Below are 25,480 nucleotides of genomic sequence, written 5' to 3'. Positions count from 1 at the left end.
ATTTTACACTCAGATTGCTTTATATTCTAACTCTATTTTAAAGAGATTAAAATTAGAATCCACAGATGATGCTTCATAGATGTGCTATTTATAAAAAAGATGAACGAGAACTCCAGTCAAGGAAACCATATCCTGAAAATACTTTGCCCAAAGTTAAAAGCCTGGAGAATGAACACGCAGTTCTGTGTTTTAAGTTAAAATACAGTGTTTAAGGTATATATATATTTTTTCAAAGATGGGGGTCTCACTATGTTGCCCATGCTGGACTCAAACTCCTGGGTTCAAGCATTCCTCCCACCTCGGCCTCCTCAGCAGCTGGGATTACAGGTGTGTGCCGCCACACCCAGCTCATACCATTTTTTTAAATGAGTCCTCCCTTTAACCAACTTATTCAACTACCTACCTACCTGTCATACTCATCAGTCAGGAAGGCCTCTACTGCACTTTTTAATTTCCACACATTAAACTTAGGTTTCAGTCCACACAATTATTTTGCCAAATATTAAATAAGTTTAACAATGTCTAAGAACAGGGCCCACTGAAGTTAAGTACACTCTCTTTCAGTACTTCTCAATGGACAAGGGAGGGTCTAACTCAATGAGGAAGTAAGGATTAGGGGCTTCTTACAAATTATTTATACTAACCCCTGAGATTCTGAAAAGCACCCCCATGACTGACAACTACAGTTCCACTTCTGAGCTAGTGAGCCATTGATATTGATGCGACAGTGCTAAGGAATGTTGGGATTTTTTTTAAGTTAAAAATTGAGAATCACTGTTGTATATAATTGAAACCAGAGGATGAATAAGCAGAATATAATTAATCAAACTCACTCTTTTCCCGACATTGCTTAAATACTACTGTTCTTGTGAAAAACGCCCTGGAATCATTAATGAAATAAAATGATTAGGACTTCTATTTTTACTCAAACTGGTACTTTCCTCATTACAGATATAAAGAGCAATGATTCAGTGTTAAATTAAATTCACTCATCAACAAATATTTATTGAGCAGCTACTAAGGGTCAGGTTTTCAACTAATCTCTGAGAATAAAGTAGTAAATAAATCAAGATTTAGATGATCTCTGTCTTCATGGAGATTAATACCTAAGAAGGCAGAGTGTGATAAGGGCTGTAACGGGAAAAGTACAGGGAGTCATAAGAACAAATAGGCCGGGCGCGGTGGCTCAAGCCTGTAATCCCAGCACTTTGGGAGGCCGAGACGGGCGGATCACGAGGTCAGGAGATCGAGACCATCCTGGCTAACACGGTGAAACCCCGTCTCTACTAAAAAATACAAAAAACTAGCCGGGTGAGGTGGCGGGCGCCTGTCGTCCCAGCTACTCGGGAGGCTGAGGCAGGAGAATGGCGTGAACCCGGGAGGCAGAGCTTGCAGTGAGCTGAGATCTGGTCACTGCACTCCAGCCTGGGCGACAGAGCGAGACTCCGTCTCAAAAAAAAAAAAAAAAGAACAAATAAAGCTAGACTACAATTCAAGAAAAGACTTGGCTGGGCATAGTGGCTCACACCTGTAATCAATCCCAGCACTTTGGGAGGCCGAGGTGGGCAGATCATCTGAAGTCAGGAGTTCGAGACCAGCCTGGCCAACGTGGTGAAACCCCCACCTCTACTAAAAACACAAAAATTAGCTGGGCATAGTGGCGGGCACCTGTAATCCCAATTACTCGGGAGGCTGAGACAGGAGAATTGCTTGAACCTGGGAGGCGGAGGGTGCACTGAACCGAGATTGTGCCACTGCACTCCAGCCTAAGTGACAGAGCAAGACTCGTCTCAAAAAAAAAAAAAGACTCTCCTGAGGAAGTGAAGTTTAAACTGAGGCCTATAAAATAAAGCAGGAATTAGGATTAGCCAGATAAACTAGTGATGGTGGAGTAGATGGTGCTATAGGTAGAAGGAGCAGTACATAAGAAAAGGTTAGAATCACTTGAAGAAAGAATGCAGAGGATGCATGGTACAAATGAGGTTACAGGGTCTTATAAACCAGCATCCAAACTTTAGCATTCACATGAAGAGAATGGAAAGCCACTAGGGGGTTTTAGGAGAGAGAACATTATAAGAAGTGTAATATAAAAAGTGACTGAAGGAGAGTGACAACAACAAGAGATAAGAGGCTTAGAGATGGCCATGGCTTGAACTGTGGTGGTGGCAAAAAGATGCAGTGATGAAGAGGCTATGTAAAGATATTCAAAAGATTTGAAGGACAGTTGGTAACGTCTGCTATATCTGCATGGAATAAAAAGAAGTCAAAGACAACTCCTAGGTTTTTAGGCTGCACAACTGTTTAGAATGGTTAGACACTGGAATCAAAATACACATTCACGTGCTCATGTACATACACACACACACAGGATAATGTAAAAGAAGTCAGATTAATGGAGCAATAATGAGTCTTTGCTGTGAACATTGTGTGTTTGGGGTGTTTATAGACATCCAAACAATATAATTCAATAAGCAGCTTGATATGCAGGAAGGAAAGGCAATCTGGGATTATGAGCATCTACAGACATTCCCATGTCATGCAACACATGGTTTTAGATTCCACTTTACAAAGACTGTTTCAAAAGACAAATTCTAACATAAATTCTGGGACATGAAAAATTATGAGCTATGTTTGGAACCACAAAGCATATGGTATAATATTGAATATAAAAAAGTAAAAGTATAAGGTAGGAATCACGTACTACTATAAGGCTGTTTCCCTTTAGTCTTCAGCTATTGCTGTGGCCAAGCAAATTCTCATTGTATCAGCTCCTGTATTTATTAAAAGTATAGATAAAATTTTTAAATATCATCTAACAACAATTCAAGCCAAGGCTAGATAGAGGCTGCTAAAAAATAAAAAGAAAGTACAGAGATCCTGTTGTAGTATCTGTGGCTAGTTATGGGTAGTTCAGTATAGTTAAGGTTTATTCTAATACTTACTGTAAAAATGGGAAAAGCTTATGATACTTTTAGAAAAGCAGTAAATATATATCATAATATCTTATGCTACTACTGAAAGAGGAAAAAATAGTATGGCAAAGTTTGAAGACTTCTAAAGATAGTTTTAGACCTTGGCTGGAAATAATGTAATTTACTGCTAAAAAAAAAAATTATATTTAAAGATCTTAACAATCTTTATTTCAGCTTGTTGAAAATTCAATTTATATAAGAATTTCCAGAAAAGACTAACTGCATTAGAAGCATATGTAAAAAGCAACTGATACCATATAATATCATTTCAGAAAAATATGGGAAAAGTGTGAAAAGCAGAGCCACGAGGACAAAGTGCCAAGAAACACCAATATTGATAGGATAAGTAGAGAAGAGTGCAGGGCCACAGAAAGAGAATCAACAGTGTGAAATGCGACTGAAAATCAAGCAAGGTAAAGTTTAAACTATGACCACTGGCTTTCTCAACATGTAGTTTACAAAAAGGGTAAACCACATAATTTATCATATAAACTGGGACACTTTTGAGCATAAAAGAAATTGTATTAATAACTACATCAGACTAACAGGCACAACTTAAGGCTATTCTCGGAAAACTAGGACATATGGCTAATGAGTCATGGACAATTTTGTAGACAGCAATTTCAATAGAACAATGGGAGTGAACACTAGAATGAGGTAGGTTAATGAGTGACTTGTAGGTAAGGATATTTATATAAAAACTGAGGAAAGCTACTATTTAAAAAAAAAATGGGAGGCAGATTTAACACTCATCTTGTTCCCAAACATTCTCCCTTAAAGGCCAAATGCAAACCGTATGTAATAAGCACAGCTAAATCACCTGGTGAAGAAAATGGACTCCAGATTCTTTTAAAAGAACAGGTACTTCGAAATTTTGTTTTCTCAATTATGAATTTAAAACATTTTGCTGCAAAGACTTCATGACTAAAACACCAAAAGTAATGGCAACATAAGCCAAAATTGACAAATGGGATCTAATTAAACTAAAGAGCTTCTGCACAGCAAAAGAAACTTATCAGAGTGAGCAGGCAACCTACAGAATGGGAGAAAATTTTTGCAATCTAGCCATCTGGCAAAGGGCTAATATGTAGAATCCACAAAAAACTTAAACAAATTTACAATAAAAAAACAACCCCATCAAAAAGTGGGCAAAGGATGTGAATAGACACTTCTCAAAAGAAGACATTTATGCAGCCAACAAACATACGAAAAAATGCTCATCATCACTGGTCATTAGAGAAATGCAAATTAAAACCACAATGAGATACCATCTCATACCAGTTAGAATGGCAATCATTAAAAAGTCAGCAACAACAGACGCTGGAGAGGATGTGGAGAAATAGGAATGCTTTTACACTGTTGGTGGGAGTGTAAATTAGTTCAACCATTGTGGAAGACAGTGTGGCGATTCCTCAAGGATCTAGAACTAGAAATACCATTTGACCCAGCAATCCCATTACTGGGTATATACCCAAAGGGTTATATATCATGCTACAATAAAGACACACGCACATGTATGTTTACTGTGGCACTGTTCACAATAGCAAAGACTTGGAACCAACCCAAATGACCATCAATGATGAACTGGATAAAGAAAATGTGGCACATATACACCATGGAATACTATGCAGCCATAAAAAAAGATGAGTTCACATCCTTTGCAGGGACATGGATGAAGCTGGAAACTATCATTCTCAGCAAATTATCACAAGGACAGAAAACCAAACAACGCATGTTCTCACTCATAAGTGGGAGTTGAACAATGAGAACACATGGACACAGGGAGGGGGACATCACACACTGGGGCCTATTGGAGGACAGGGGGCAGGGGGTAGGGGGAGGAATGGCATTAGGAGAAATACCTAATGTAGATGACAGGTTGATGGGTGCAGCAAACCACCATGGCACATGTATCCCTATGTAACGAACCTGCACATTCTGTACATGTACCCCAGAACTTAAAGTATAATTAAAAAGTAAATAAATAAATAAAACACTATTTTTGTGAAAAGTCTTTCTTTAAATATATAATTCCATATAAGAACATCATTCATACAGCTGAATGACAGCAGACACTATTTCAAAAATGAAAAAAGAAAAAGCAATATATGTAGATAAATCTCTAGGAAAGAAAAGGTCATGTTACATGAAGTTAGTAAAACTATAACATAAAGCAGCTTTTAAATTTTCCTTTAAAAAGTAAAGAAGTAGGCCAGGCATGGTGGCTCAGGCCTGTAATCCCAGCACTTTGGGAGGCCAAGGCAGGTGGATCACCTGAGGTCAGGAGTTCAAGACCAGCCTGGACAACGTGGTGAAACCCTATCTCTACTAAAAATACAAAAAATTAGCTGGGTGTGGTGGCAGGCACCTGTAGTCTCAGCTACTTGGGAGGCTGAGGCAGAAGAATCACTTGAACCTGGAAGGTGGAGGATGCAGTGAGCCGAGATCACACCATTGCACTCCAGCCTAGGCAACAAGAGTGAAACTCCATCTTAAAAAAAAAAAAAAAAGTAAAGAAGTATATTGTTAATGTAAATAATGTATTATGCTCCCACTATACCTACAATGGGAAGACAGACTCACAAAGTAGGTAAGAAAGAGTACAGGCTTTGAAGTTAGACAACCTGGCTTACTACTCAGAGCTGTAAGATCACAGATCATTGACTTCAACTCCCTATGCCTCAGCTGCCTCATCTATAAAATGGAGATGACAGTATCTTCAAAGAATTATTGATGGTTAAATGACATAATGCATATAAAGTACTGAGAAAAGAGTCTAGCATATAGTTGAGTACTCTAGAGATGGTAGCTATCATAATTAGCTAGCTATTATATATAATGCATTATGCCTTGCACTGAGTTCATATCAATTTTCAGGACATGGTGTCACACCTGAGAACAGACAGATTATCAGTATAAGGAGAAAACAGGAGCTGATATGCACAAAGAGGCCAAGAGTGGAACAAAGCAAGGCTCAACTACAAGATTTCTCCTCCTCAGAGAATGGAGAGGTCCTAAGATTTAATTAATCTGAGGTATTGTTTGTCATTATTTTTAAAGTTTAGCTCCTAGTGCCAACAAGTAAAGACACATCCTATCAAAGTGGGACTGGCTGTGTCAAGGTTAAGAATACTAAGAGTTCTGACATTAGGAGCCATGAAATCCTTCTTAACTGTCATTTGCTAGCTGTATAACCTATGGCAAATTGCTTAACTTTCCTAAACCTCAATGTACTCATCTCTAAAGCATGGATAATAATAATGCCAATCTCAGAGACTTGCTCAGAAACTTAATTGAAACAATACATAAATAGCATTCAACAAAGTACCAGGTACATAGAAAATATTTAAATACTTATATTATTGGCCAGGCATGGTGTCTCATACCTATAATCCCAGCACTTTGGGTGGCTGAGGCAGATGGATCACCTGAGGTCAGGAGTTCAAGACTAGCCTGGGCACCATGGCAAAACCTCATCTCTACTAAAAATACAAAAATTAGCCAGACTTGGTGACGCACACCTTTGTAATCCCAGCTACTCAGGAGGCTAAGGCAGAACTGCTTGAACTGAACCCAGGAGGCGGAGGTTGCAGTGAGCCAAGATCACACCACTGCACTCCAGCCTAGGGGACAGAGCAAGACTCTGTCTCAAAAATAATAATAATAATTATATATATATTTATATATGTGTATGTGTATATATATATATAATTTAAGGGAGGTAAAGTTAAGATGAATAACCATAGAGACATGAGAACAGGAAGAGATACAGAAACATTATGGTAGGCTGAAGAGTATCAACCACATAGTGGGCACGAAAGAAAAATATAAAGTTCTCACTAAGGGAGTAGAAAAAAGGCAAGATTCATCCCAATTTTTAAGTTATAAAATATAAGCATTTAAAAATATCTAAGACTGATAGCAGCAAATTTATGATTAAAAAATAGAAACATGTCTAATAAGGAAATGACTAAATAAATTATGGTATAGCCATGATATTAACACCTACACTTACTAAAATGCATGTTTTTGACATGTACACTATGGCAACTTTTTTAAAAGTATTTATTGTATCTATAAGTATAGTCATCACACAAAAAGAAAAGAAATATAGCAAAGTGCTAACAACAGGTGTTTGTGAATAACAAAACTACAAGTGCTTTTAACTTTTTCTTGAAACTTCACTGGAAATTTTCAAAAATGTCTGCAACAAATATGTATTATTTTATAATTTTTTAAACATAAGGTCTTTTCAAGACTAGTTATACAAAGTTCACTAATACTAGACTATTAATAATACTATCATTAGTAATTAGTAATATTACTAACTATACAAAGTACACTAATAATACTAGAATAATAATACTGATAATAATAGAACTAGTGAATATAATTCTGAGTTACCTTGTAGCTCACTTTTAATAAGGCAACTTTCCATCATGTATAATAGCACAGTGACCATAATATCCAGCAGCTGACATTCTTCTGTTACCTGTCTGGCTAGCTCCTCATTGCTGAACAACTGAACACTAATATGCACAATTCTGTTAGACATTGTGTCTGATTCATGACTTTTCTTCAGTGTTTTCATAATGAAAGCATAATGCTGAACAAAAGTTTTTGTAAAAGCAACCTGTAAACATTTTAATAGAAAGGAAAAAACACATTAGTTTTAATTTTTAATTTAAAATCATTTTTAATATATCATATTAACATTTTACATCTTTACTAATTTATAATAATGTCCAAGGTAACAAAAAAAAAAATCTCAATGATGAGGTAGTCTTTCACTTTTTGGGAACGTTTGCAAAATATTTTGATGGTTAAAGAAAAAACAACTTTTTTTTTTCCCCCAAGATGGAGTCTTGCTCTGTTGCCCAAGCCTGAGTGCAGTGGCATGATCTCGGCTCACTGCAACCTCCGCCTCCCAGGTTCAAGCAATTCTCCTGCCTCAGCCTCCCAAGTAGCTGGGATTACAGGCATGCGCCATCACGCCCAGTTAATTTTTGTATTCTTAGTAGAGATGGGGTTTCACCATGTTGGCCAGGATGGTCTCAAACTCTTGGCCTTGTGATCTGCCTGCCTCGGCCTCCCAAAGTGCTGGGATTACAGGCGTGAGCCTGGCCCCATTAAAAAAAATTTTAATAGACATTTTAAATTATTAAAGTTGTAAAGCAATAATAAATGCTGTGGTTTAAGAATACAAGATATACTAAATCTCAGCTACAAACTATTGCAGAGGATTTAACGTAACTAAATAAGTGAGTCAATGTGATTACTTCAAAACAAATATCTTCTCCTATTTGATCTGAAAGCTGACCACTAATTTGACTAAACGATCTGCAGGATTATTTATTTTTACTTTTTACTTTTTTTTTTTTTGGAGACCAAGTCTCACTCTGTCACCCAGGCTGGAGTGCAGTGATGCAATCCTGGCTCACTGCAACCTCCTCCTTCCAGGTTCAAGCCATTCTCCTGCCTCAGTCTCCCAAGTAGCTGGGATTACAGGCACATGCCACCATGCCCAGCTATTTTTTGTATTTTTAGTAGAGATGGGGTTTCATCATGTTGGCCAGGCTGATCTCAAACTCCAGACCTCTGGTGATCTGCCCGCCTCGGGCTCCCAAAGTGCTGGGATTATAGGCATGAGCCACTGCGCCCAGCCATATTTATTTTTACTGTTATTTGTACTCTTATTTCCTTTACATGTACATTTTCTGGTTTGTTTTTTTTTTAGCAGATATAAAGACACACAAAACAATGACACTATTAAAGTGTCTCTCCTAACCTACACCATAAAAATTACAGCATGCTTTATTTTCTTTTCATAAACTGAGCTTTGTCACTCTGCCATAACCATATGATGGTAACAGGTGCGTTCTAACCCCCTGGGTCTAGAAACTTCACCTACCAACATTTTTATGAGTCAATAACTGTTCTCTGTTTATCAGCAGTGACCAGACACTATTCAATCCATGCTTTTCCCAGCCTGATCTCACAATCTAAATTCAAATGCCCCCATTAAACATTCTCAAAGCACCTTGTACTCTTCTTCAGAGGATTTAGAACAATTTGTAACTACATATTTATTTCTGCAAAATAAAAATTGTGGTTTCAATGTTTGCTTCCCAGCACTCCCTCCAGACCAAGTTCCAGGCAGAAAAGCAATCTTTGGGAACTCTGCTGAGTAATGCTGCTTTGCCACAAAGTTAACACACTGTTGGCTGGACGCGGTGGCTCACGCCTGTAATCCCAGCACTTCGGGAGGCCGAGGTGGGTACATCACGAGGTCAGGAAATCAAGACCATCCTGGCTAATAAGGTGAATCCCCATCTCTACTAAAAATACAAAAAAAATTAGCCGGGCATGGTGGCGAGCGCCTGTAGCCCCAGCTACTCTGGAGGCTGAGGCAGGAGAATGGCGTGAACCCAGGAGGCAGAGCTTGCAGTGAGCCGAGATCACACCACTGCACTCAAGCGAGACTCCATGTCAAAAAAAAAAAAAAAAAAAAGCTAAGACACTGTGCCTTTTGTGCAGAACCTGTGTTAGCAAGAGAAGAAACTAATGCTTGTTTATAGTGTTATATCAACCCTCACCTGAGATATATATCAAAAAAAAGATTTAATAATGAAAGGCAAAGAAAGAAAAGCAAAGTTCAGAAAAGAAGGAAAATATATAGATACCTTATACTCTTGATCGGGAAGCATGTTGAGTAAGAAAGTTACCATCTTTTGAGGGAATTCATATTTTATAGTCCAAAATAATAGTTCTTCTAGGAAGCTTTTATGTTTCAAAACATCCATTATGGATTGATCTGCATAAGAAAAATGAAATTTATCAGTTAATAATTGAAGTTGCTCATCTCATTTAAACCTTACTATAACTAATAACCCATAAACCATAAAACGTGAATGTATCTAAAAATTAAAAATATCCTTAAATGCAATAATATTGACAAGCTAGATTTCTATAATGTACATACTATATAAATAAGAAAAAATTTAATGCGTATATTTTAATATAAAGCAGTAAGTGGAAAATGAATGGGGGAAATGGATGCCCTTTTTAAATAAAGATATTCAATGGAAGATAGCATTATCTACTGGAAAGTCTAAGGCCAAGTGCCACTTCTCGAGGGCCAGTCTGTCTCTTCCAAAGCTCTGCATCCTTGCCAAGCTTATTCAACAGAAGATCTCAAGAAGTATATGAGGAACTAGGTATTTTGAATACTTTCACTGTTTCTTTCTCTCACTAATTTCTTCCCCTGCAAATGAACTAGAAAATTAAGACTATTAATCTTTGTCAGAGGAAATGATCTTAAGTTACTGCTCTGGATCATCAGCTCTACCACAAAGACATCAAGAGGATACAAGAAGTATCAACTATGAATGTATTGGCTCTAGTGACACTGCTTAAGCAGGGGCTAAACTTAGATGAGAGACTGGAAAAAACAGTATTTAACACACATTAAAATCCTCAGGTCCAGCCCTAACTACATCACTGTTCAAGGTGTCTTGCAGGATAACCTTGTAGAGTTTTTTCAGTTAACACTACCCTACCCCAGCTTTATACTTCTTCTAGTATCGAATAATGTGTTCATACCACATCTCCCCAGGTAGTGGGTCTAAATGAGTAACAATAAGCTCAGTATGTCATCACTTTCTTTATAAAACATTGTGTTTACTAAGACTTGAATCAGTCCTTTAGATATAACTGTAACATAGTTTTTTCATTAATAACTAAAGAAAAAACAGCACCAAAATATCCTATATATCCTGAAGATATTATGATTTTAACCACAGAGAGGCAAAAATGTCTTCCAACTCCCTAATTCCATTTCAGTGGTGACGTAAGTGATAAATAGGAGTGGTTAACATACAAAGACAAGTACACTATAACACTATACATCTGGGTTTTTTTGTTTTTTCCTTAAGAGTCAGGGTCTCACTCTGGAGGCTAGAGTGCAGTGGCGTAATCATAGCTTACTGCAGCCTCAAACTCCTCAGCTCGAGTGATCCTCCCACCTTACCCTCCCAAATAGCTAGGACTATAGGGGTACAAGACCACACCCTGCTAATTTATTTTTTATTTTTTGAAGAGACAAGGTCTTGCTATGTTGTCCAGGCTACATTTCTTTACTATTAGCAATTAAGTAATTATTTTCAAAACTCAGAATTTTCTACTTATAAAACAGAAATATATTCCTCCTGAAACAGATCATTTCCAGGGCATGACAATGATTTAAAAACAAAACCAAGCCAATATTGCAAGAAATGAGGTAAAATACAGTAAAAAGAACTCACTGACAGATTCAAAGACAAAAAGTAATAAAAACAGGGCTCAAGAGATTCAGGTAGCAGGAATTTAAGATTTGTAACTAAAAATTATAATACAGGCTTGGCACAGTGGCCCACACCTTAATCCCAGCACTTTGGGAGGCTGAGGTGGGCAGATAGATGGCTTGAGCTCAGGAATTTGAGATCAAACCTAGGCAACATGGCAAAACCCTGTCTCTAAAAAACATACGAAAATCAGCCAGGTGGGGTGGCATGTGCCTGTAGTCCCAACTACTCCGGAGGTTGAGACAGGAGAATTGGATCGCTTGAGCCCGGGGGGCAGAAGTTGCAGTGAACCAAGATCATGCCATTGATCATTCTAGCCTGGGTAACACAGTAAGACCCTGTCCTGAAAAAAATAAATTATAATCCACCGCACACTGCTGTATCTAATTTAATTCTCACAATTCACTTAACACAATGTGACTGATAATTTCACAGACTACCAAAATAAAAGCTCTCATTGCTAAGTGCTTCTTAAAAGCATTTACAAAGCTGAACAAAACTAGTACTATTAATCACAGAATTCACAGTTTTGACTCTGCAAGCCTGTATTAGGCAAATGAAAAGCCTGAAGCCATCATAATTAACTGTCAAGCACTTAAAAGAAAATATACATTAACAATGTTTTAAATCAATTAAACAACCTGAATATACCAGGAAAGCTGTGGCTTCTGCTAAAATGAAAATAGTTGCAGTTATGTAGAATTCAATATTTTTATCTGCAGACCAAAAAAACTCCAGCAATGTCTTCTTTGTTGCTCTTAAAATAGGTGATGTCAGTCTCCCAAGATGTTAAAGCACATGTTATATTGTGTAATATTATGAAAATGTAGTTAGAAATGCTTCTATTAGTTATGTTTGACTATCTTTAAATCTTGACATGACTTTTAACAATGTGTAAACTACCTTAAGTCAAATTGTAAAAAAGAGATTTTTGAAGAATCACTATGCACTGTAAATGCATCACTAAAGCAAAGGTTTTAATAATCTTGGAATCTTGGCCATGTAGTTAAAACCCTCAAGGCCTCAGTTTCTTCACCCTTAAAATGCAGGTTTAGAGAACAAGCAGTGATGAGGTTAGCATAGTGTCTGGCCTCTTTCTTACCATTACATATTTTCTTCTCAGTGCACTTTTCAAGCTGTTGAACAAAATTCTTACAAAAATTGAGCCATTCCCTAAACTTCAGATATCTTCAAAATAAGGTCAGTTTTTGAAAACACCTGGCGTTCTAATTCACAAAGCCATTCCTTCCATGTACATACTTAAACTGAAAATGATAACTGATGAAGTCTTAAATCTCTGTACTATTTCTTACCATTAGAGGAAAGAAGAGAAGGCACTCAATCCAAACACACATGTGAAAAAAGTTCAGGTATTTAAAAACAAAGAAAAAATACTTCAACTTAAGTCTGCATAAAAAGTATCTTCAGCCAGAGAGTGACCAGGCTGAAGGAAAACAATGACTTCTTACACCATAGCAGGTATTTTCTGGGCACCCCTAAAGCTTAAACTCAACTATGTGCTTAACAATCTCCAACTCAGATGTGTCACAAGGACTCAGTTTAATATCTGATAAGTTAAAGAGCCAGATGGCCATATGGGTTCCTAATTTCCTTCAGACATACAGGTTCTCTGCTGAGCCAGAAGAAAGGAGAACATATGTGTATGTGTGCATCCTGGACTACAGATCAAATTCCATACCCTTTCCTAGCAACTCCCAAGTTAAATGCAGCAGCACAGTAACTGAGACTTAGAAAAGGAACCTGCAACTCAAAGTGCCTGCATGTTCTACCTTTCTAGGCAGTCCTAAATATTTCACAAGATACACTTAATTAAGAGCAGAAGTAAGAAATTTCTTTTCATCGGCTGGGTGTGGTGGCTCACGCCTGTAATTCCAGCACTTTGGGAGGCCGAGGCGGGAGGATCACGAGGTCAGGAGACCGAGATCATCCTAGCTAACACAGTGAAACCCCGTCTCTACTAAAAATACAAAAAAATTAGCTAATTAGCTGGGCGTGATGGCGGGCGCCTGTAGTCCCAGCTGCTGGGGAGGCTGAGGCAGGAGAATGGCGTGAACCTGGGAGGCAGAGCTTGCAGTGAGCCAAGATCGCACCACGGCACTCCAGCCTAGGTGACAGAGCAAGACTCCGTCTCCAAAAAAAAAAGAAATTTCTTTTCATCAAAATAACATTTTAGCCGCTGAAGACTTTTTTTTTTTTTTTTTTTGAGGCAGAGTCTCGCTCTGTCGCCCAGGCTGGAGTGCAGTGGCCTGATCTCAGCTCACTGCAAGCTCCGCCTCCCGGGTTTATGCCATTCTCCTGCCTCAGCCTCCCCAGTAGCTGGGACTACAGGTGCCCGCCACCTCGGCCGGCTAGTTTTTTGTATTTTTTTAGTAGAGACGGGGTTTCACCGTGTTAGCCAGGATGGTCTTGGCCTCCCAAAGTGCTGGGATTACAGGCTTGAGCCACCGCGCCCGGCCTGGAGACTTTTTAAACCAACCACACGTTAAGATATGGAAATCCCTGGCAAAAATCCAAAGCACAGACTTGTCAACTAATTACAAGTATTCTAGAAAAGCTTTTAGTGACAGTCAAGTAAACATTGTGGTTAAAAGCTTAGGCTCTGGGAGGTGAATTAAGGATCTACCTCTCATTAGCCATAATCTCTAACATGTCCAACACATACAAAAGATTCAATAAATATTACTCATTCTTATTACTAATCTAGTCCCTCACTATAAAGCATATCTATAATACTTTCTCCCCTTGAGTAAACACGTGAGTCCCTACTGAGCCTTTATTACGTGTTAAGTACTATTTACTCATTCCCATTGTGTGTGTGTGTGTGTCTGTCTCTGTCTCTCTCTCACCATGTCATCTCCCTTGTCTTTTTTCACTATAGAAATTGCACACCCCAGATTATAAAAGGAACTAGGCCAAACTACAAATTCACACAAAAAACACTGGAGCCAAATCAATCAACCAATGAAAAGACTTCCTTTTGGGGGGGACTCAAATATGATAATGCATATTTTATGATGAAAATAATGAACATAACCCAATAGTAATCCCTTAACAATACTTTCTCCAAGACTTACTAGATAAATCTAATAACATAAGCCTCCCTTTAAACAGCTTTGATGTCAATATGGTTAGCCCATCAAGTATTTTTAGTGATTAGGCATTTTTTAGAAGCATTTTATTCAAGGAAAAAAAATAAATAAATAAAAATAAAAATACCTTTGGTGCCACTGCTTAGTTTTACCCTCTTTCTCTTGCCCAGACCTTGACTACCATCCTGATCATCCTGAAGGAAAATAAAATTAGCATTATACACAGTCACATTCATAAATTGATACACTTTATAAATGTGCTACAAATTACATTAAACATACAATATATGCATACTTACATACTACTAATCAACATCTATGTATTTGCTATAATATGTATTTTAGTGTTAATTTTGATTTTAAAATATAGTGAAATATCCCTAACACAAGAGTGAAATATCCCTAACACAAGTGAAATATCCCTAAACACAAGAGTTCTTAATCTCTGCTTCTAACGGAAGACTCTTAAACACCCCAAAATGCCAAGATTAAAGATTTTCCTAACCTTATAAATTAACATCAAATGCACGAAGAAACTAAAGAGTGGAATAAGAGAGATTATTATAGGAAAGTAGGAGAGAAGAGGAGAGGACAAAAACAATGAATAGAGGAAAGGCTTTCAAGAGTCTAAGAAAAAATGAGTTCAAGAAATCAAATTTTGAAAAACACAACATATTAGAAGTTGGAGTTGAGAGTTCAAAATAATAATAAAAACAAATTAAAATATGCTTAGAAAAAAAAATCCAAAAAGGAAATACAGACATTTCTGCTCAATGTGATATATACATATATATATATCCTAGAAAAACCTCACACTAAAAATAACACAGCTTATGGGGTAAAAAAAGGGTAAGGGGCGGACACTCACAACCTATTCAAGTTTGTAACCAGAGAAGTAACAAAAGCAGTAATTGGTGCCTGGGAAGATCATTCGCAGGCCCAGGCAAACACCTTGTAGTGGTTTAAGGCTGTATCAGAGCATGTTAACACTGTACAACAGAGTAAGAAAGCCAGCCAGCTATGACAATGCAGAGGGAAGAGGAGCAAAGGGAGCCTCCCTCTGGTAAAACCAAGGTAAAAGTAGCAGTGCACCTCTTGAGAAGGAAGCCCTGGCTATAGGTGCTCATTTCTAATTTTCTTAGTATAGTGCTGAAAAGGCTCCTGCTGTCTTTGCAGCAGAGCTCAGAGTTTTTTACTCTCCAGCTAAAGGTTATGATTCTACCCCACTATCCCAGCTCTCCTAAACCAAGGATGTTACATATGAATCAACAACTTCCACATTACTGACATATTTTCCCTGTTTTCCAAACACATATGAACCAACCAATATTATAAAGAGGTGTGGTAGTATTTGGCAAATAGTCAGTTGTGCTAACAATGGTGTTGGTGGCAGGTGAGAATTATAATATAAGTTCCAAAATACTTTTCTCAATTAGCATCCATCAAATTTCTAAAGCAGAAAAGTAGCCTCAGCTTCATGCTGGAGCTCTATACACTGGTGCAGCTTCCTTGGCCTAAATGTAATAGCCTTAACTTAGGTTTCTGTGAAGTGCAGCATCAATCCTCAGGGCCATTCTCTGGGGTTTTCCAGAGCTACCACTTAGCTCAGTCATTCAGCATTTACTGGGCACTTCAATATGTCTTCCCTGTTAATCTCTACCTTTGCCAGGCCTCTCTGGCCATCCACCTGGCAACAGAACTGACAGTCAAACTACAATCTCCTCCTCCTCTGCCACTCTCAGCTTGCTGCTGGAGAAATTAACGAGAAAGAAATATGAAGCCTTAAAAGACAAAAAACAGACACAGGAATGTAAAAGCATACTACAGGGCTCAGAGGGTTCAGAAATTTAAGATTTCAGTTAATAGCCATTTATGAAACTTGTTCTCTAAGACCTGAGAGAAAAGGCAAACTTGGAAAAACATGTTATGTCCCAGATGAGGATTATTTCATAATTTCAAATATAAACTTCCTATGAAAAGAGCATCCTTGATCAAGTGATAGTCATGGCAATATGAAGTTTTGTAAGTTTCCTGACCTTACATACTTACAGGACAAGTAGAATTAGACAAGCAGAGGAGGGCAAAGTCATGCCAAGAAGAGAATACAGCATAAGCAAAGGCAAAAGACAAAAGTCTGAAAACACGGACCACTGAGTTGGCCTTAACATCATGTTAGATATCAAATACAGCTAGGAAGGGAGATTATTTGCATCTGAGCTGGTGGGAAAATGGGTACTCTTATATACCAATGGGGAGAATATACAGTAGTAAAATTTCCCTGAATGGCAATTGGGTAATCTTTGGAACAGAAATTCCAGTTCTAGGAATTTAACCCAAAGAAATAATCAGACAAGTGAATTGGGACTATATGCATACCTATTCATCACAATGTTATTTATAATGGCCAAAAAAAAAAAAAAAAGTCTTTGGTTTCCAACAGAAGATGATTAGATAAATAAAAGCACACCTGGGGCCGGGTGTGGTGGCTCAAGCCTGTAATCCCAGCACTTTGGGAGGCCAAGATGGACGGATCACGAGGTCAGGAGATCGAGACCATCCTGGCTAACACGGTGAAACCCCGTTTCTACTAAAAAATACAAAAAACTAGCCGGGCGAGGTGGCGGGCGCCTGTAGTCCCAGCTACTCGGGAGGCTGAGGCAGGAGAATGGCGTGAACCCGGGAGGCGGAGCTTGCAGTAAGCTGAGATCCGGCCACTGCACTCCAGCCTGGGCGACAGAGCGAGACTCCGTCTCAAAAAAATAACATAACATAACATAAAATAAAAGCACAACTGTACCATATAAAGAAAAACAATGCTGGAGCTCTATATTCATTGTGACCAGATGTTCAAAAACTATTATTATAAATGAGAAAAGCATGCTATTTAAAATAGCATATGCAGTATGAAATTACTTAAGTATTGATAATATTCACAAATAAAATCTGTTAGTATATTCCTTCTTATAGATGTTCAAAACTGTCATTAATGAGAAAAGCAAGTAATACAGGAATATATACAGCATGAAACCATTAAAATACAACATACATAAAATCTATTAGAATGTCAGACATTATAAAGTCATAATACAGGACTGTGCGCAGTGGCTCACGCCTGCAATCCCAGCACTTTGAGAGGCTGAGGCGGGTGGATCACCTGAGGTAAGGAGTTCGAGATCAGCCCAACCAGTATGTTGAAACCCCGTCTGTACTAAAAATACAAAAATTAGCTGGGCGTAGTGGCAGGCACCTATAATCCTGGCTACTCAGGAGGCTGCGGCTGGAGAATTGCTTGAACCTGGGAGGCAGAGGTTGCAGTGAGCCGAGATCACACCACTGCACTCCAGCCTGGGCGACAGAACGAGACTCCATTTCAAAAATAAGTAAGTAAATAAATAAATAAAGTCATAACACAGATGAAAAAGAAAAAGAAAAAATTGCCGGGCGCAGTGGCTCCTGCCTGTAATCCCAGCACTTTGGGAGGCCAAGGCGGGCAGATCACCTGAGGTCGGGAGTTTGAGACCAGCCTGAACAATATGGAGAAACCCCATCTCTACTAAAAATACAAAATTAGCTGGGTGTGGTGGCACATGCCTGTAATCCCCACTACTCGGGAAGCTGAGACAGGAGAATAGCTTGAACCCGGGAGGGGTAAGTTGCAGTGAGCTGAGATTGTGCCATTGCACTCCAGCCTGGGCAACAAGAGTGAAACTCCATCTCAAAAAAAAAAGAGAAAGAACAAGAAAAAATTTTAAAAATAAAGAATGTCAGATGTTTACAGTTAGTCACCACTAAGTGATAGAGATTTAGGTAATATCTTTTTGTTAATATTTATTTTCTATTTATTCAACAATAAATATGGATTGCAGTTTTAAGTTAATAAACATCTTTTTAAAATACAAGTCTGATTTCCAATACTACTTGCTCCAACAGTAATAGATTACTATATTATCAGTTATAAGTTTTATATTTTTATTTTTAGAAAGTACAATACTGTTAACAAACAGAAATAACTCCCAACAGTGGGGAATTCAAGCATTAAGGAAAATGAAAACGAAACAGTTATAACCACAATTTCCCATTCCTCCAAATTCATGATGTGGAGCTGAGGTTCATTTGTACCTGAGGAAGCAGTACAGGACCCTAAGAGAAGATGATGATCCAACTGACGAGAGGAAATAAATCAAATACAATCTCAACCCAGACAGCATTTGTACAGCCCTCAGGAACTTTTCAGACCTTAAATAGTCCCTGAGCAGGAAAGTAGGCACTATTGCTACATGTGTTTCAGGCACAAAATATGGACACAGGTCCAAACCGTTTTGGAAAAGAAACAAGAAGACATGAGACAAGAAAATCCAAGAAAAACAGATTCAAACTCCCAATCTGCTAAATCTACAGATGGTTTCTCAACCTAAATTAACCTTTCTTTTTTTGATGGATTTTCTAGACAGATGAAAAAAATGTGAGCTTCATAAAAAGAAGTCAGGTAAATTCAAAGCTGGTTACAACAATACTCAAAGAATATTAATACAGACTACACAGGGCTAGAAGGAATATTTAATATGTCACCTTATAAAAATGAAAGCCAAAGATCTTAAAAGACTAGAACGATAAGATGAAACTTGAAGATTTATGTAAGCCTCTATAATCAGACTGCTTTAAATCAGCTTCACAAGTATAACGCTAGAAGGGAGTTCTAACATGTCAGCTGTAAGCTGGGGCCCGGGGGAAATGCTGGGCATTCTGTTTGACCTCTGTGGCTCCTGCCAAAAATTTAGGATAGCTGCTAAAAAAATAACAAAAAGCTTTGGACCTTAATGAAGACATGGTATGCTTATCAAAAGATGTCCCATCACTGGCACTGAATCGGGACATAGATTTTAAAAGAAAATGAATTTACTAGATAGTGAAAAGAAAGAACTATGCACAACAGAGAATATTTAAAAGTAAATATTTAAAACAGTGTCATATGGAAATAAAAATCTTTCTAGAGGGCAAAACAAGAAATATGCAAAAGTTACAATATTTAACACAATACTGAGAAGATTTTAATAATTAGAGCTATCAAGGGAATAAGTTGCTTCATAAACTAGGTAAGCTCCCTACGATTGGCAGTGTTTATGGAGAGGCCTACCAACTGTGAGGAATGTTGTAAAATCAATTCCTGCACTAGAAAAATAATACATTAAATATTTCTAAGGCCTTTCCTACCAACAGTTTATGTGATTCCCTGCCCTACCCTCACCATAACGTAATTTATGATACCAAATTAAATTTAAACCTTATGCCTCCAAAAGTAAAATTAACTTTTTTTCTTTTTTATTTTATTATTTTTTATTTTTTTGAGACAGAGTCTTGCTCTGTCGCCCAGGCTGGAGTACAGTGGCCCGATCTCCGCTCACTGCAACCTCTGCCTCCCAGATTCAAGCGATTCTCCTGCCTCAGCCACCCAAGTTGCTGGGACTACCAGCGCGTGCCATCACACGGGGCTAATTTTTGTATTTTTAGTAGAGACAGGGTTTCACCATATTGGCCAGGCTGATCTCAAACTCCTGACCTAGTGATCCGCCTGCCTCGGCCTCCCAAAGTTCTGGAATTACAGGCATCAGCCACCACACCCAGCCTTTTTTCTTTTACCTATTCACTTATGAAAAGTATCTCTGATTTTTTATTTCAATTGTCCTACTTTTGCTATTATTTTTGGAAAGCTGTCGTTCACTTGGATTGTGTCTTGAATAAAGACAAGAATATTCAAAGTATATCTACACAGTAACTTATTTTATTTTGCAAAGTGATTATTTCTCAATTATGTAACAGTATGCAGGAAAAAAAGATAAAAGTAAACAAGCAAAATTTATAAACACTGATCATCTTTGGATGGGAGGGCTAAATGTAAACGTTTTCTTTTCAGGTTTTTTTTGCTTGTTTTTTTTGAGACAGGGTCTCCTTCTGTCACCCAGGCTGGAGTGCAGTGGCACAATGTTAGTTTACTGCAAGCTCCGCCTCCCAGGTTCAAGTGATTCTCTTGCCTCAGCCTCCCGAGTAGCTAGGATTACAGGCATGCGCCACCATGCCTGGATAATTTTGTATTTTTAGTAGAAATGGGGTTTCTCCATGTTAGGTTGGTCTCGAACTCTCAACCTCAGGTGATCCACCCGCCTCCGCCTCCCAAAGTGCTGGGATTACAGGCATGAGCTACCTCGCCCAGCCAAAACATCTTTTAATTGTTACAATTCCTACTCTACAGTAGTAATTAAAATGTCATTGTCTACTTATTCTCATGCTATCTTCCTTTATATATAATATCTTAAATTACAAGAATAACATTATGTAAAGGGTTTGCTTAATAATCCCATGAGCCTATAAGGTAATGTGCAGAAATTCTAATCCTGAAGCCACATCTAGCTCTTCATTACATTTCAAATATAAATACTAAAGCAAATATGTCATTTGTGCCTACAGTTCCAAACAAAACGCAACATGACATGAAAAGCCATTTTAAAAAAAACTATTTTTAAATAGCATAAAATAGTTATTTATTCAAGAACATCTATATGTAAGTACTCTTCCTCTATCATCCTATTTCCATCTATCTTATCCCTTCATCTATTTTCACCTTAATCTATTTTATATTAATTCTTGTATTTTGACCATTTTAATATATGTTTAAAAATACTTTAAGAACAAAAGTAAAAGCAAATTTTAAATAATAATCATATTCATTTTTAAAGGGGTTGATGGGAATTCTTATCTTTCTCTCCAAATAAATCACACAAACTCAATTAACATTGTTTTTGCTTATGATGCCTAGCCACCAACTGAATTTTTATTCCATGTAGGCCATGAGTCCTAATAAAATGTTTTGCATTAATAAATAAAAAACAAACCAGATTAAAACAGGATATACAACCCAAAAAAGAGACTAGCAGAAGAGTCACAGTAGTTTTATAGCCTCATTAGTAATTAAATTCAAAAATATATTTTGTTCTTTAACCTACAATGAATACTAGTAAAATTTCAGTATATTTTCTTTTGCTTTACAAAGTTAAAAGTCAACTCTCAGCCGGGCACAGTGGCTCACGCCTGTAATACCAGCACTTTGGGAGGCCAGGGCGGATCATGACGTCAGGAGATCGAGATCATCCTGGCTAACACGGTGAAACCCCGTCTCTACTAATGATACAAAAAATTAGCCAGGCATGGTGGCGGGCACCTGTAGTTAGGAGGCTGAGGCGGGAGAATGGCCTGAACCTGGGAGGCGGAGCTTGCAGTAAGCGGAGATCGCGCCACTGCACTCCAGCCTGGGCGACAGCACAAGACACCGTCTCAAACAAAAAAAGCCAACTCTCCAAAATACCTTACAGGCTGAGCACAGTGGCTCACACCTCTAATCCCAGCACTTTGGGAGGCCAAGGTGGGTGAATCACCTGAGGTCAGGAGTTCAAGACCAGCCTGGCTAACATGGCAAAACCCCATCTCTACTAAAAATACAAAAATTATCTGAGTGTGGTGGCATGCACCTGTAGTCCCAGCTACTAGGGACGCTGAGACAGGAGAATCGCTCGAACCCGGGAAGCAGAGGTTCAGTGAGCCAAGATCACGCCACTACACTCCAGCCTGGGCGACAGAGTTAAGACTCTGTCTCGAAATAAAATTAAAATAAAATAAAATAAAATAAAATAAAATAAAATAAAATAAAATAAAACAAAATACCTTACAATGTAAATACAAGCTTTTATTCTCTTGATGTACAATAGTAACTATTCTACTCAAGGAAAGCTTTGATTTTCATTAAAACTCTGTAATAGCCATTACTGGCTAAAATGACATGACTTTACCAGTTGTAGTTTTTCCTAAGAGATAGTGCCACTAAAATAGATAGAAAATTTATAAGAAATTATTGGTACATTATTTAGCTATTATCACTACCCACTATTGGATTATCAACTGAATCCAGGGAAAAGAATGGCTAATGTCATATCCTGGTTGTGGAAGTTTTAAAACATGTTTATAAATTCTTTGACATTCTTCCCATCAAGAGGTGGGATCTATATCACCTCCCACTGAATCTGGACATATTTTAGCAACTCTTTTATAACTAAAAAGGATGAAGTGACACCATGTAACTTCCAAGACTAGCTCAGAAAAGGCTCTACAGCTTCTACTCTTGGGCTGTTGGCCTGGGAGAAGTCAGTACTATGTAAGATGTCCAACTTCAGACCACCATGCTGGAGAAACCACGTTATCATACTGATCAACAACCAGCTGAGTTCCCAGTGGATGGCCAGCATCAACTATCAGCCCTGTGAGTGAGCCATCTTAGATCTACATCTCATTGTGAAGCCCTCAGATGACTACGGCTGCAGCCAACAACTAACTGCAACCACATATGATAACCTAAGTGAGAACTGCCCAGATGCCATTCTCACGTTCCTATGTCATAAAATTGTGAGCAAAATAAAATCGTAATTTTAAGACATAAAGCTTTGGGCAAATTTGCTGCATAGCAATAGTAATGACAATCATGGTTTATCCACTTTATAGAAAGAACACTTACACCAGCAGATAGAAGAACTAGTGCCCAATTTCAACTCCACCACTAACTAGATGGCATTTACTAGCCTGAGTGAATCAGTTAATTCTATGGAATTCAGTTTTCTCATCCATAAATAAGACAAGATGAATTATATGGTCCCTTTATAGCTCAAGCATTCATATTTTTATAACCCTTGAATTGCTTGACACTAATTTTCATTTCGTTTTTGTTTATCACATGACTTATCTTTTTTTTTTTTGACACGGAGTCTCACTCTGTCATCCAGGCTGAAGAGCAGTGGTGCGATCTCAGCTCTGAAACCTCTGCCTCCCAGGTTTCAAGGGGTTATCCTGTCTCAGCATCCTGAGTAGCTAGGATTACATGCATGTGCCAGCAAGCCCAGCTAATTTTTGTATTTTCAGTAGAGATGGGATTACCGCACCCAGCCGACTTTTCTAACTCAAGACTTGACAATAAGTTTAAAACCATAAAGCAAAACCTTTATATATATACACATATATGTATATATGGGTGTGTGCGTGTGTGTGTGTATTTGCCAGACTTGGTGGTGCACGCCTGTAGTCCCAGCTACTCAGGAGGCTGAGGTAAAAGGATTGCTTGAGCCCAGGAGGTGGAGGCTGCAGTGAGCCACAATGGTACACCACTGCAGTGAGCCATGATGGTACCACTGCACTCTAGCCTGAGAGACAGAGCAAGACCCTATCTCAAAAAAAAAAAAAAAAACAGTAGATACTTTGGCTAAACAACTCTACTTCAAATTCTTAAGTTTTCAAATGCCTAAACGACCCCATATTTATCCCTTTGGAAAATGTGATCAATATATAAACTATAAAAAGTTTAGCTTTCTGGGGCGGTGCACGGTGGCTCACACCTGTAATCCCAGCACTTTGGGAGGTCGAGGTGGGCAGATCACCTGAGGTCAGGAGTTCAAGACCAACCTGACCAACATGGAGAAACCCCATCTCCACCAAAAATACAAAACTAGCCAGGCGTGGTTGTGCACGCCTGTAATCCCAGCTACTCGGGAGGCTGAGGCAGGAGAATCGCTTGAACCCAGGAGGCAGAGGTTGTGGTGAGCCAAGATCGCGCCACTGCACTCCAGCCTAAGCAACTAGAGTGAAACTCCATCTCAAAAAAAAAAAAAGCGGCCGGGCGCGGTGGCTCACGCCTGTAATCCCAGCACGTTGGGAGGCCGAGACGGGCGGATCACGAGGTCAGGAGATCGAGACCATCCTGGCTAACACAGTGAAACCCCGTCTCTACTAAAAAAAAAAAAAAAATACAAAAAACTAGCCGGGCGAGGTGGCGGGCGCCTGTAGTCCCAGCTACTCGGGAGGCTGAGGCAGGAGAATGGCATAAACCCGGGAGGCGGAGCTTGCAGTGAGCTGAGATCCGGCCACTGCACTCCAGCCTGGGCGACAGAGCGAGACTCCGTCTCAAAAAAAAAAAAAAAAGCTTTCCTTTTTTATTTATTTATTTATTTTTTTTTTTTTGTAGAGACAGGGTCTCACCATCTTGCCCAGGCTGGTCAAGCAATCCTCCCACCTCAGCATCCCAAAGTGCTGGGATTACAGGCATGAGCCACCATGCCTGGCCAAATATTTTTAGACTACAAAAAAATATAATCAACCTAAATGTCCATCAATGGTAAACTGCATAAAGAAAATGTGGTACATATACACCATGGAATACTACATAGCCATAAAAAAGGACAAGATCATGGCCTCTGCAGGAACATGGATGGAGCAGGAGGCCATCATCCTTAGCAAACTAACACAGGAACAGAAAACCAAATACTGCATATTCTCACTTTAAGTGGGAGATAAACTATGAGAAAATATGGACACAAAGAGGGGAACAACAGACACTGAGGCCTACTTGAAGATGAAGGTGGGAGGAGAGAGAGGATCAGAAAAAAATAACTGTTGGGTATGAGGCTTAGTACCTGGGTGATGAAATATAAATAATCTGTACAACAAACCCCTGTGACACAAGTTTACCTATATAACAAACCTGCACATGTACCTCTGAACGTAAAAGTTAAAAAAGAAAAAAAAATTCTTTTTTTAAATCAACGGCCAGGTAAGGTTGGTCACGCCTATAATCCCAGCACTTTGGTAGGCCAATGCAGGTGGATCACCTGAGGTCAGAAGTTCGAGACCAGCCTGACCAACATGGCAAAACCCCGTCTCTACTAAAAATACAAAAATTAGCCAGGCATGGTGGCAGGTGCCTGTAATCCCAGCTACTCAGAAGGCTGAGGCAAGAGAATTGCTTAATACAGGAGGTGGAGGTCGCAGTGAGCCAAGATCTCACCATTGTACTCCAGCCTGGGCGACAAGAGTGAAACTCCATCTCAAAAAAAAAAAAAAATCAATAAATGAAAAGTTTAATAAATGTATGATTTAAAGGTCAAAGAGGCTGGGCACGGTGGCTCCTGCCTATAATCCCAGCACTTTGGGAGGCCCAGGCAGGCAGATCACTTGAGGTCAGGTGTTC

General features: G+C 38.6%; 1 protein-coding gene across 1 annotated transcript in view; it reads right to left on the bottom strand.

Moving 5' to 3' along the window:
- Positions 1-25,480, bottom strand: part of UBR3 (ubiquitin protein ligase E3 component n-recognin 3) — a 229,601-nt gene that overhangs the window by 148,084 nt on the left and 56,037 nt on the right. Inside the window, exons 6-8 of the mRNA XM_025403952.1 lie at positions 14,552-14,618; positions 9,656-9,786; positions 7,377-7,605 (exon numbers count right to left, since the gene is read on the bottom strand). Of these exons, the coding sequence (XP_025259737.1) occupies positions 7,377-7,605; positions 9,656-9,786; positions 14,552-14,618 (427 nt within the window). The remainder of the gene's footprint in view (positions 1-7,376; positions 7,606-9,655; positions 9,787-14,551; positions 14,619-25,480) is intronic.

Source organism: Theropithecus gelada, chromosome 12 (genome assembly GCF_003255815.1).
Source record: "Theropithecus gelada isolate Dixy chromosome 12, Tgel_1.0, whole genome shotgun sequence".
Classification (NCBI taxonomy): domain Eukaryota; kingdom Metazoa; phylum Chordata; class Mammalia; order Primates; family Cercopithecidae; genus Theropithecus; species Theropithecus gelada.
The sequence above is the reverse complement of the archived record's forward strand: the minus strand, read 5'-3'. Positions and strand labels throughout refer to the sequence as shown.